The following is a 12,611-nucleotide window of genomic DNA, read 5'->3' as shown; positions in this document are numbered from 1 at the left end:
ATTTCAGTTTGCCTAAAATCCTTTTGTTTACTAGATGAAGCACAACATCACTATGAAAGATCAGCTGTCAGAAATACAGAGAATCGTCTGGGGATGCCCGGTACGTATTCTGATGTACTCACTGCATCTCATGCTCATGAATATATCCTCAAGTTACTGGCAAAAGGAGGCTTGTGATTTCGATTCAGCTACCATCTGTTGAATGCCTGCTGCATGCTGTGTGCTGGCAAGCTTTCCCAGTTCACATCCTTGCTAGCTCTAAAGAGGCATATGAGAAGACACACAAGTGGACTTGATCCCATCCCATAACTTTGCTGCAGTCTTAGCTCCTTAACTGGTACTTCTGTGAACATGACCTCCTTTTGGGAAAGGGACCATGTATTCTATTGTTTTATATCTTCCTATACATAGTGCCTGGTGTAGGATTCTGTGCCCTGAGGATATCTGAAAAAATTTTTAGGCGTTAGTTGTTCACTATAGAATATCATCTGGTCCCAGTCTACCTTCTCTCTTACTGCCTTGCCTTCCACTTCATGATCAGATGATGCAAATCTACTTATTCTCCAATAATGTTAGCCTTTCTCCACACATTTGTGCTTTGCCCGTGCTTTTCCTTCTTGAAATTGCCTTTCTCACTCCACTGGGTAAACTATTCATCCTTTAAAAATCCAGTTCAATCATCATCTTCCTTGTAAAGTTTCCCCAATATCTCCAGCTGTGAGCCCCTCTCTCCAAGCCCCATCTTGGGTATCCTGAAGCACCCTGAACATCTCTGTCAGACTTTTTTACAAACCTGTTAACGTCATCAGACATGAGCTACAATTTACTTGTCATCTAATGTTTGGCATATAGTAGGAGCTCAATATATGAATTATGTTGAACTAAAGTACCAATTTGAAACATTTTTATTTGGTCAAATTGGGGAAACAAGTTGGAGCTGTTTTATTAGAATTCAGATCTGCACATTTTGGTAGGGAGAGTGGAGTTTGGATTACAAAAAGTCCAAAATCTTGGAACTCACAGAGTTGGAATTTATCTCTCGATCACTGTTTACATCAAGTGATCATCTCATGGCTAGATCAGTACAAGGGTCTAACTTCTGAATTTTTAACAATCCATTCACTTCCTTTTCTTCAAAGACCCCATCTTACCTGCTCCCATCCCCTCTTTTTTTTTTAATACTAGAAAGACTTAAAGCATTTATATATAAAACAGTAATTTCAGTAGTTTTAAAAATTAGACAACACCCTCAAATATAGTTTTAATTGTAAAGTCTGTGGTCTTTCTAAAAAAAAAAACCTGTTTTGTCAATAATAAAAACATTCACTTTTTCATAATTAAACTGAGTTCTACTCAACACAGCTTCTGGGATATAAAACAGTTCTTCAGTGGGATACTTTTTATTTTCTCCAAATTTATGAATGTTTCTGATTTTGTTTTTTATTTCATAGACTCTTTTAGAAGAAAGCAGATATCTGATTAGGGTCCAAGATGTAGCCCAACTTCACTGCTGTGATGAGGCAGTAAGTTTCTCTTTAAGGTAAGCATTGAACTGTCCTATGGCTGTGACTATGTCTTGCTTATCTTGTACCTGGGATCCAGTACAATGGATGACCTAAGTCTGCAACAGATCTTTGCACTGGACTGAAAACTTAAACATACATTCCCCGGCAGCTTTATTACCCTATTCACATTCAAGGCAGCTACTAGATGGAATGGGAGAAAACATATAATCTCTGCCAGAACCACAAACTGCATAGAAGCAGGAATTCTGAGGTTGGTCATTTTCCTACTGAAAGGAGAGCCAAGTGTTGTGAGTGTCACACACTAGTGATTTCCTCACCTATAAGAAGGAGAAGACCAGTTAATTATCCTGATAGTTATTGAGGTTAGTATTACAAAGGTCTCACCAAGAGACCATCATTATATTGAGGTCTCACCATTTCTGGTTTGCACAGCGTTTACAGCAATGTAAGAACAAAAGACAGGTGACAATTTCCATAAGCTAGCATCCCCTTTCTTCTTTTAGAACAAGGATGAACAAACTTTTTCTGTAAAGGGTCAGATCATAAATATCCTAGGTCTTGTTGCCCAGATTATTTTACTACTTCACGATTATAACATAAAAACAGCAAAAATCATGATATAGCATAAATAATACAGCACATAAGTGAACAAGTGTGGCTGTGTTACAATAAAACTTTATTCACAAAACAAATGGTGGGGCCATAATTTGCTGATACCTATATTAGAAAATTGTTTGCAAAACTATGTTCTCAATATTAATGGCAAAGATGACAATTCAACAACTAACCAAATGGAGAGAATTCAACTCCTTTAATTTATCCAACTCCAATAAAAGAAATAAAAATTGATTTGTCTATTATTTCAGTGAATATTTCCCATAGGTGTAGGTCAGGGAGTGGTTGGAAGAATCCCAATGCTTTCACCTCTATTCTTGCCTAGAGTAGTTCTAAATGAAAAGTCATGCAATTGTGTCACTTTTCTCATGATCAGTATTTTTGTTTTATTTGTTTTGTTGTTTTTGTTCACTCGCGATAGAAACGAGCTGCAGTGATGGAAGGAAACTAGCTATCAAACCAACAATTCTAAACACCCTGGTGTAGTAGGAGACATGCTAGGATTATCCCAGGTTTTTTTTTTTAATTAGAATTTATTTTACCTTCATGTATTCATGAAGGTAACACTCTCCTTTTATGTAAGCCTGAGTTTCTGAACTACATAATTTACCTTTTCTCTAAAGAACTTCTTTTAACATTTCTTGCTAGGCAGATCTACTGGCAATGAATTTTGATTTTTGTTTGAGAATCTTTATTTCTCTTCCCCTTTTGAAGAATAATTTTGCTGGCTACAGAATCTGGGTTGCTGGGTTCTGTTCTTTCAACACTTATTCTACTTTACTCTCTTCTGAGGAGACATCCAATGCAATTCTTGTTCTTCTTTGGTAAAGTGGGTTTTTTCTTTTGTTTGTTTTGTTTTGGTTTAGTTTTGTTTTTGTTGTTTGGGTTCTTTCAAGATTTTATCTTTGTCTTTGATTTTCTGGAGTTTGAATGTAATATGCCTACTTGGTATTTTTTTGGTATTCACCCTGCTTGGTATTCTCTAAACTTTCTGGATCTGTGATTTGGTAACTGTCAATAATTTTAGAAAATTCTCAGCCATTATCACTTCAAGTATTTCTTCTGTTCCTTTCTCTTTGTTCTCCATGTGATATTCCCATTAGACCTATGTACACTTTTTGTAGTTGTCCCAGATTTCTTGGTTAATCTGTTCCTTTCTTTTTCAGTATTTTTTTCCTCTTTGCTTTTCACTTGGTAAGTTTCTATTGATGTATCTTCAGGCTCATTGATTCTTTCCTCAGCTATGTCCAGGAGGTTAACAAGCCCATCAAAGGCATTATTCATTTCCATTTCAGCGTTTTTAATTTCTACAATTTCTTTTTAATTATTTCTTAGAGTTTCCATTTCTTTATTTTACTAATCTGTTCTTTTGTTGCATGTTGTAACTTTTTCATTAGCGTCCTTGACTTATTTATTGTAAATATTTCAAATTCCTGGTCTAATAATTCCAACAACATCCCTGCCATATAAGTCTAGTTCTGATGATTGCCTTATCAAACTGTTCTTCTTTCTCTTAGCATGACTTGTAATTTTTTGTTGAAAGCTAGACGTAATGTATTAAGTGAAAGGAACTGAGGCAAATAGGTCTTCAGTGTGAGGTTTTATGTTTATATGACTAGATGTTAGCCTGTGTTTACTATTGTAACTGTGGTGTCACAGGCTACAATTTATTTTGGTGTTCTTGTTTTTGTCTCCCTTGCTGCCATTGAGTTTCCCTAGAGACCCCTTAAATAGGGGTCCGAGTCTTCTAGTTCTTTTTAGCTATAATCCCTTGTCATTATAAGGAATTCTGTTGATGTGGTATCAAATGGAAAAAGAGGAGAAGGGAAGAGTTCTATAGTTTCATGGTTAGGTCTCAGTTTTTTAGTGAGCTTGTGCCCCAGGCTGGGACTTTCACAAATGTTTTTCATTCCTTTCTGTTTGTTTTGTTTCCTTCCATTTTGTGTACTGTCTCTAAGAGACAGGAAGGCTAGAAGGGGCTGGAAGTAGGTGTTTCCCTTCCCCCATATTGGTTAGATTCTGGTAAAATAGTTTCCCCTGAGGGAAGTCTTTTGGTAAGGAGAAGAGAGCTCTGCAGGCACATTTCAGAAAGGCTACCTTTCCTCTCCCTATCAGGATGGATGAAAACATTTTTCTTTGATCTTCACAGTGAGAGCCTGGTGTGGCTCCTGGAAGTAAAACATATGCCAGTTTTAAATTTGTGCTAGTAGGGACAGAATGGTCCCCTCAGGCTAGGCTTCCAGGAGTTCTTAATCTCTTAAAACTAGTTCACTGCTCCAGTGGGGAGGTTCTGCCTCCAGTAAGCTGTGTTTCTCTGTATCAGTGTGTCTCTCTAGCTTTGGGGGTGCTAGTTTACCTTGTGGCTTTGATTCTCTGACGGTGCAAGGAAGAGCTGTTGATGCTGAGTTTTTCAGCTTCCTTTTTGTTGTGAGGATGGAAGTTAGGACTTGCAAGCTCTTTATGTATCCAACCAGAAACCAAAGGGCTCAGTTATTAGAATTTAGCATTTGGGCAAAGAGAATACATTTAAAAATTTGAGGATCATGGGAGAATACTAAATTATTTTACAATCTAATTATGAGGTATATGTATGTTAAAATAGACACCATCTCAGTGATTTGTCAAGCAATAAATTTAAATGTAACTTTACATTAACTTTTCAATTAGCAATAATCGCGCCTCGGATAAACCTCATTGGCTACGATACTACCACTGCGCAAAGCTTACATTAACTTTTAAAATTCAGTAAGTGCAAGATAGGTTCATATTCCAAAAGATATTACAGAATACTTAGTCTGTAACTTTGTTTTCTATCATTTTGGAAAGTCACCTAAAACTCAGGAAATTCCATTCCCGTGACTTCCATTAGAGATTTCTACTCAGAGGAAACTGTTTATATTTATACATAAAATACTGACTTACATGAGTATAATGCTTTATAATTTACCATATTTTCTATTAATGCTTTTTACTTATTTATTGTAGTAATCTCTACACCTAATGTGTGGCTCAAACTCACAGCCCCCAAGATCAAGAGTCACACGCTCTTCCAACTGAGCCAGCCAGGTGACCCCACCATATTCTTTATTCTCTCATTTGATACACATTACAGTCACTTCCTGAGGCAAGTAGGTCTGGAATCATGTTATGGGTGGGAATCTGGATTTAAGTAAGTTCTCTGAGGCTACAGAATAAGTGCTGGTCCAAAATTCAGAACCAAGTCTCAGTGCTCTGTCTACTGACGAGACCAGCAGGTTAGAAAGATGAACTGAACCTTCCTCATAATAAACCTACCAACTAAGCAGTGAGTACTAAACAAACTACTGATAAACAAGAGCTCAGAACAAAATCAGTAAATACTTGCACCATAAAAAGAAAAAAATTCCTCCAGGTAGAGATGAAGTCACAGTGTCATTTTAGAGCTAAGACATTTGAAGTTATTTGTCCCTCTGTCAATATAGCCCACATATTGGGGATAGCTTAAGCTTTTAGAATATATTATGCAATTTGGAACTTTCATTATATCGTTTTTTCCGAAAACACCAATTTTCACTTATGTGGTTTTCAGCCTGCTGGTTTTTACGTAGACTTTTGTTGTTGTTCCCCTTTCCTTCCCTTGATGCTGAGGTGACAAAAGGCGGAGCCCTCGAGGACTGGTGAGCAGTGGCATGGCTTTGAATCACCAAAGGGGGACATCCACTTCTCAGACCAAGTCCTCTTGAGGAGAAACCCTACTACACTGCCAAAAATGCATATTGTAAACTTTTTTTTTTAGGCTCAACCCAAGGGGCCTACAGTACGTTACTGGGGCAGCTATGTATTGGGGACTTCCCAGAGATATTGGACTCTGGCTCTGAATTGGCTCTTAGCCTGGAAACTCAGAAAGCCTGTAATCCTCAAGTCAGTGTGGTTGTATAGAAGCTACAGTTTTGACCCAGGTCAGCTCAGAGAACCTATGGCTCGCTGTTGTCTGCTCATGCCCAAGGTTGTAAAATTCCTTTCAAGGTTTTCTGTATTTATAGAAATTGGGTACTTCAGCATTTTGGCCTTCTAATACAATAAACAACAATAAAACATTTCTAGAATGATGTTAGGAATTTAAACTATCACAGACCTGTTACATTTTGCTGAGTCATTTGACCTATTTCTGAACAAGGAAAGAAATCCTATCCAAGTTCATGGAGAAAAAACTCTACCCTTACAGTTGGTTCTTTTGAATATGAGAAGTGGCTTTCTGAAACGTTATTAGGATCCATAGTTTCCACTTCCTTTGCTCTATTATATCAATATGAGAGATGAAATTATTTACTTTTACATATGTAGAGGAGTTACTATGTTTTTTAGTGTGTCTCGTTTTTGGATGAAAATTGTTGAAGATCTTGAAGGGCTTTATTTATTTACAAGAATGGTATCCACTCATTTTAGGGAGAGAGCATGAGTGGTGGGAGGAGCAGAGATGAGAGGGACAGAGAGACTCCACACTGAGCACGACGTGGGGCTGGATACCACCGCCCTGAAATCATGACCTGAGCCAAAATCAAGAGTCGGACACTTAACTGATTGAACCACCCAGGAGCCTGTGGAAGGGCTTAACTTAGTAAATGGCTTTTGGAAATCTTTTTTCTAGATGGAACTCAGATTTATATTAAATAGCATTCTCAAGAAATAATTGATTGAAATAATGAAAACCTGTGTGTTTTCAAGCCTCTTTCCCTGTTTATGTCCTCTGAGGACAAGTGGCCTCAACTCCGAGTTAATAATGTGCCTGCTTTTGCTTTTCCCTGGGTCCAACCACCCGCTCGATCCACGTGGGTCACAAAACTGGAATTCTTTCATTTATTTCTGCCCTCGGGGTTACCACTTCCGAACGAAAAAATGATTCTTTACCTTTCAAAGGCACTTCTTTAAAGCAAACTTGTATTATATTCTTTGTTAATTCAGTTTAATAGAGCATTTTTTTTATAGCTTTGAACATTTCTCTAAACTGGTATGATAGGAGAAATAATTGTTCGTATCAATAGTATGGTAAAATTGCTAAACAAAAAGAGGGCAAGAATACGGGTGGGGGTCTTTTACCTAGAGTGGCCATTCACCACATACAGACAATTACACACAGATTGGGAAATACCTCTTCCCTTTCTAGCCTCCTCTTTCCCTCATCCCTAGTTCTGTAGGCACCATTACTGTCAGAATATCCTACCAACTTGATCTATAATATTGCTTCTTGCAAGTGTATATGTCAGTGTGTGTGAAGCACCCACTCCTTCCAGCCTAAATCACAGCCACACAGAAATGGGAAGGAAATGCATGAAAAAGGAAAAGCTGGCTCCAGCGGTTGGGCATTTCTGTTTATCCATACACCTAACAGAGCCAAGACCTCATTAATACTCTCTGAATAGCTGAACCTGAAATAGAGTCTTCAAAAATTTTTAAGTCCTGGGGAATGCCTGGGTGGCACAGTCATTAAGCATCTTCCTTCAGCCCAGGTCATGATTCCAGGGTCCTTCCTGGAATCGAGCATTGGAGCATCGGACTCTCTGCTCGGCGGGAAGCCTGCTTCTCCCTCCACCCCCTCTGCTAGTGTTCCCTCTCTCACTGTGTCTCTCTGTCAAATAAATAAATACAATCTTAAAAAAAAATGTTTCAGTCCTGGATCCCAGTCCTTCACCTAGCATGACATGGTTGTAACTAATACATGATTTAACTGCCTCACTCCTCAAAATGTGGTCTGCACATCAGCATCGTCAGGCAGCTGTTAGAGATGCAGAAACGCTCACACTACTCTAGTTCTACTACCTTCAAACTGCATTTTAACAAAAATCTCTAGGTAATTTAGAGGGACATTAAAGTTTGTATTATGTACAAGTCAGAGCCATTATTATATAAAGTGGATTCTAAGTGGCAATTATAGTAGCATTTAAGGACAGCAATCGGAGGTTTTTGATAAAAATACATAAAACCTTTGACCAATCAATCCTACCTGCCCACCACAGCCCACCCCATCCTCGCAAGCCTATCTGATAGAAATAACAACACATGTAAGGGATTTGATTGTAAATAAAGATCAGTTTATTCGAACATTGCACATAGTGGCCATAAAGAACAAGTGAAAGGAAGGAGAAAAGAAGGGAGGAAAAAGACCCAAGCCTGTACACACCAATGGACACCAAAAGGGGAAGAGTGGAATCAATGATGTCTATACACACCATAAAGTATTATTTGGCCATTAAAAACAATAAATTAAAGGGGCACCTGGGTGGCTTAGTCGGTTAAGCATCTGAGCATTTCAGCTCAGGTCATGATCTCAGGGTCCTGGGATCAAGCCCTGCATTGAACTCCCCACTCAGTGTAGGGCCTGCTGGAGATTCTCTCTGCCCCTCTCTCCACTTAGGTTCTTTCAGATAAATAAATAAATAAATAAATAAATAAAGCAAGCCATACCAGTTAACTTGAAGTGATTTCCATTGCTAAGTGAGGAAAAATAGAAAAAAAAAGTGTGGATATTACCATTTTTGTAAAATAATGGCAACCTACCTGTAAATAGATGTGTATATATGTACATATGTGTGTGATTACCTGAGCAAGTAAGAAAACAAAGACAGACAGGTAGGAGTTGGGTAATTTGGGTGACCTGAGTGAAGGGAGGAGGGACCCAAGCAAACAGAAAAAGTAAAACAAAAAAGGACACTTAAAAAAGCCAATGGTATGAATTGTTGCCACTTTAGTGTTTATGTAAAAGTTTATGTAGACTTCAAATGGCAATTAAAAAAAAATAGTGAAAATTAAAAATAAGACTTCCTCTGAACACCAAGCCAGTATATGGACTCCCTTCCTTCGAGCAAGTGAGGGTTGCCTTAAACTTCTAAGAGAAAAAAGACTTTGGTTATCCTCCCAACATGGGGGGAAGGAGGCTAGAGACACTGGGAAGTGGGTGCTCTCCCACTCCGCTCCTCCCCAACACATTGCTTGACTCCCTGGTGAGTACTCACACAAGCAAACCCAAAGGGGAGTACACTGGTGCCTGCCAAGCACAAGACCCTGGCTCCAATAACACAACAGTGTAATGAGGGTAACAGACGGAGGCTGAGGGCATGCCTGTTGATAAACATGCCTACAGCTGACCATCATAGCAACCTCCGTGAAAATGAAGAGTTAACTCTCACCTTTCATACTGATGAAGTATGTTATCTATTGATTGCCCTCCAACCATAATTAGGAAAATTTTAATTTCCTACCTAGTAGTTAAATGCTTTTCTTTTCCCGGTTGTGTACTTAAGACACCTTATGTCATATTGGTTCTTGTGCTTTTCTCTACCCCAACCTGTTACACTGAGGTCGAAACCAAACCAAACAGAAACTTTCCCTAGATTGCCCAAATACATCAGACACAAAATACCAAACTTGACAGAAGTTTAACACAGCTCTAGCATGATTCACGTTGAAAAGGAGGAAAAGTTCATTGTCTCTTTCCTCCACATTCCCACACTGAATGCTTATCCAGTGGGTAGTAAGTTCAAAGCATTCCACTGGAGCCTGGAGGCCCCCCCACAGGAGTGGCCTGAGAGACAGAAGAGACTATTTACACCAGGAGAAAAACTACTGAGAACTCCAATGAGCCATTTCAACCTGTCTACAGCGGGTAAAACCACCAACTATTGGCTTATCAATGCCAAGACGGTGAATTGTATAACAAAGCATGTGTGAATGCCTACTATGTAACCCTTCTCCACTTTAACACAGGTCCTATGAACACACCCGTGACCTCAGTCTTTTCCTCTTCAATGATGCACTGCTTGTTTCTAGTCGGGGCACAGTTCATACTCCGTTTGAGAGGACTTCAAAATCAACCTACCAGTTCATTGCATCAGTGGCCCTTCATAGGTTACTTGTAGAGGACATTCCAGATTCTAAATGTATGTATTCTTTTTCTTCCAAGAGTTAAAGACTTTTAGAAACCCGTATTACATAATACTCATTAACTATTAAAATATAATGTAGGAAAAGTACTGGAATGTTCATTTCAAAGTTTGCAAATAGTTCTCCAAATAATTTTAGGATTTCATTAATGTAAACTTGCATCTATCGGAAATAGCAAAAAAAAAAAAAAAGGAATGCTGGCAAAATGGCATTGTCAGACAGGTACCCTACATATTAGGAAAACAACTTTCAAAAATCACAAAGGGAAGCACGAACCCACATCATCCTGAGCTCTTTGAAGCCATCTGACAGGAGAGCCACTACCCACCACAGCTTGTAAATGTTACAATTTTATACTTTTACCTATCACTTTTCCATTTTACTAGGACTCAATACTGCCTATAGATTTTACTATTTTAGATTTTTATATGCTGTTTCCATTCCATTAAGATGAAGTGATTATTACAGCGATTACTACAGATTATTACAGTGAAGTGTACCTTTGCTTCCATAAGTTCATATTCAAGTTGATAGTTCTTCTGTAACTGACAGATTTGCAAAGGATGTTTAGTAACAAACATTTCATTCATTAATAACCTCAACAGAATTATCATGTTATGAAAAGAAATCCTACTTAAAAATACTATGCCTATTTTTAGTTATTACCTACACTTCACTTGTCAAGCTTAAAAGGATCCTTCTCTTTTCTCAGTTTTTGTTAGGCAATCTGAATGGAAGAGCTCTCATTCTAATACTCTTCACTGCATGGCGAGGCAGGACTTAAGGTTAAAGCTAGAATAAAGGTCTTATTGAAGGAACTCACCCTTTAAGAAAGGATTCCTTCCCTTTAGTTTTAGCCTCATTTTAAATCTGAGCCTGAGAAAAAATGAACACCAAAGGGGACCATTGTTTCTACGTGTTTTCCACCTAGAAAACAAACTCAGCTGAGTTAGTTATCTATAATCACCGGGAATGGTTAAAGAGGGTAGGACATCTGCTTTCAATCTCCCTTTAGTCAGCTGTGGTCTGTGTCAAAACATCACTCTGTAACCCGCTAGACAGCTGGCACTCAGCTACATAGTTGGCTTAATTCCAACAAGGTGATCCAGGCCTAGCTCTCAGCATCTCTACCTGCACCAACTCTTAGTGTAGACCTTTACTGTCCTCCTTCTGGAGGGACTGAGACAAAGAGTTAAAGAACATGACATCATCTCTACCAGTCTTTAAAAATAACTGCTATTAGAATTACACAATCACAAAGATTATTTTAGATTATATTTGAATTATTCAGGATTTTTAGGAAGTTATATTCTAAACTGGACTTGTATCTTTTGGAATCCCTTTTTAGTTTACAAAAAGTTCTTAAAGATGACTTGGTCAATTGTTGAATTTTGTAACATTTTCTTTTCTTTTGATTGTGACCTGCCAAGATTCATTAGTGGACCTCAAATATTTTTACAGATATCAAGAATGCATTTATTCTTTATGGTCCAAAACGTGAATGGATTTGTGCTACAGAGGTTGAGGATGATAAATTCCTATGGTTGTCAGTACTTCAAAGTGCAATCAAAAGTAGTATGGAGAAGTAAGAAAAATATTATGGGTGCTAATTCTCCCTGGCAAAGACCGAGAGATCCCTGTTTCAGAAGATCCAGTAGGAAGCAGAATGATTTCTCACGGATGGGGAGAATGAATTAGGATGATCCATAAAGTCCCTCCTAACTTTTAAACTTTATCATCTATGTTCAACTATGCAAAGAAATGTACAGAAGAACAACTTGAGTCCAAAATTTTGAAGCACTTCTTTTGGTGGTTATTTTTCATAGGCAGTAAAATTTGACAGAACAAAGATAATTGCATATTTTAAGTTTTGTTTTATGAGCTAATGAAAAAGTCAGAATAAAAACGTTTTTCTTAAATAATCAGTCTAGAGAAATATTTTGTTGACTTACCAATCATATCTTTATAAATTTTCATGATATAATTATTGATTTTAAAATGTGTATAAAAATATAAATGGCAATTTGGCAAAAAACCTGTCACATGTCTTTCATATGAATATATTCTTCCAGAGAGCATTAAAAATAAATTCCTACAAAGTACTAAAAAGTTTCCTGTGATTTTGAAGTGTTTTTTTGGTTGCAAAATTAAAATTTTTAGACCCTCTAAGTAAGAGGTTTTAAAAAGTTAAATTAGACATTGCTAAATTAGAAGGCTGTTGGGGGAAAAAAAAATCAACACAAAATTCCTTAAAGATACAAAAATAAAGGGCTCCTGGGTGGCTCATTGGTTAAGCATCTGCTTTAGGCTCAGGTTGTGATCCTAGGGTCCTGGGACCAGTTCTACATCAAGCTCCCTGCTTAGTAGGGGGTCTGCTTCTCCCTCTACCAATCCCTGTTGCTTGTGATCGCTCTCTCTTAAGTAAATATATAAAAGATTTTTTAAAAAGAAACAAATATAAAGAATTCAAGACAATTCTGTTTGAAGAGAAACAGCAAAACACATGTTTGGTAGTCTTTTTTATCTTTAAAACCTTCATTTAATTATTTAACA

At 37.6% G+C, this 12,611-nt stretch overlaps 1 protein-coding gene and 1 pseudogene across 1 annotated transcript in view; one reads left to right on the top strand and one right to left on the bottom strand.

Moving 5' to 3' along the window:
- ECT2L (epithelial cell transforming 2 like) overlaps positions 1 to 12,112 on the top strand; it is a 45,025-nt gene extending 32,913 nt beyond the window's left edge. The window contains exons 16-19 of the mRNA XM_044247790.1: positions 35 to 100; positions 1,452 to 1,540; positions 9,882 to 10,054; positions 11,520 to 12,112. Coding sequence (XP_044103725.1) covers positions 35 to 100; positions 1,452 to 1,540; positions 9,882 to 10,054; positions 11,520 to 11,647 — 456 coding nt within the window. The 3' untranslated portion in view covers positions 11,648 to 12,112. The remainder of the gene's footprint in view (positions 1 to 34; positions 101 to 1,451; positions 1,541 to 9,881; positions 10,055 to 11,519) is intronic.
- Positions 4,681 to 4,865, bottom strand: LOC122897112 (annotated as a pseudogene).
- Positions 12,113 to 12,611: the final 499 nt, after the last annotated feature.

The sequence above is a fragment of the Neovison vison genome, chromosome 1 (assembly GCF_020171115.1).
Source record: "Neovison vison isolate M4711 chromosome 1, ASM_NN_V1, whole genome shotgun sequence".
NCBI lineage: Eukaryota > Metazoa > Chordata > Mammalia > Carnivora > Mustelidae > Neogale > Neogale vison.
This window is presented reverse-complemented; position numbering and strand designations above follow the sequence as displayed.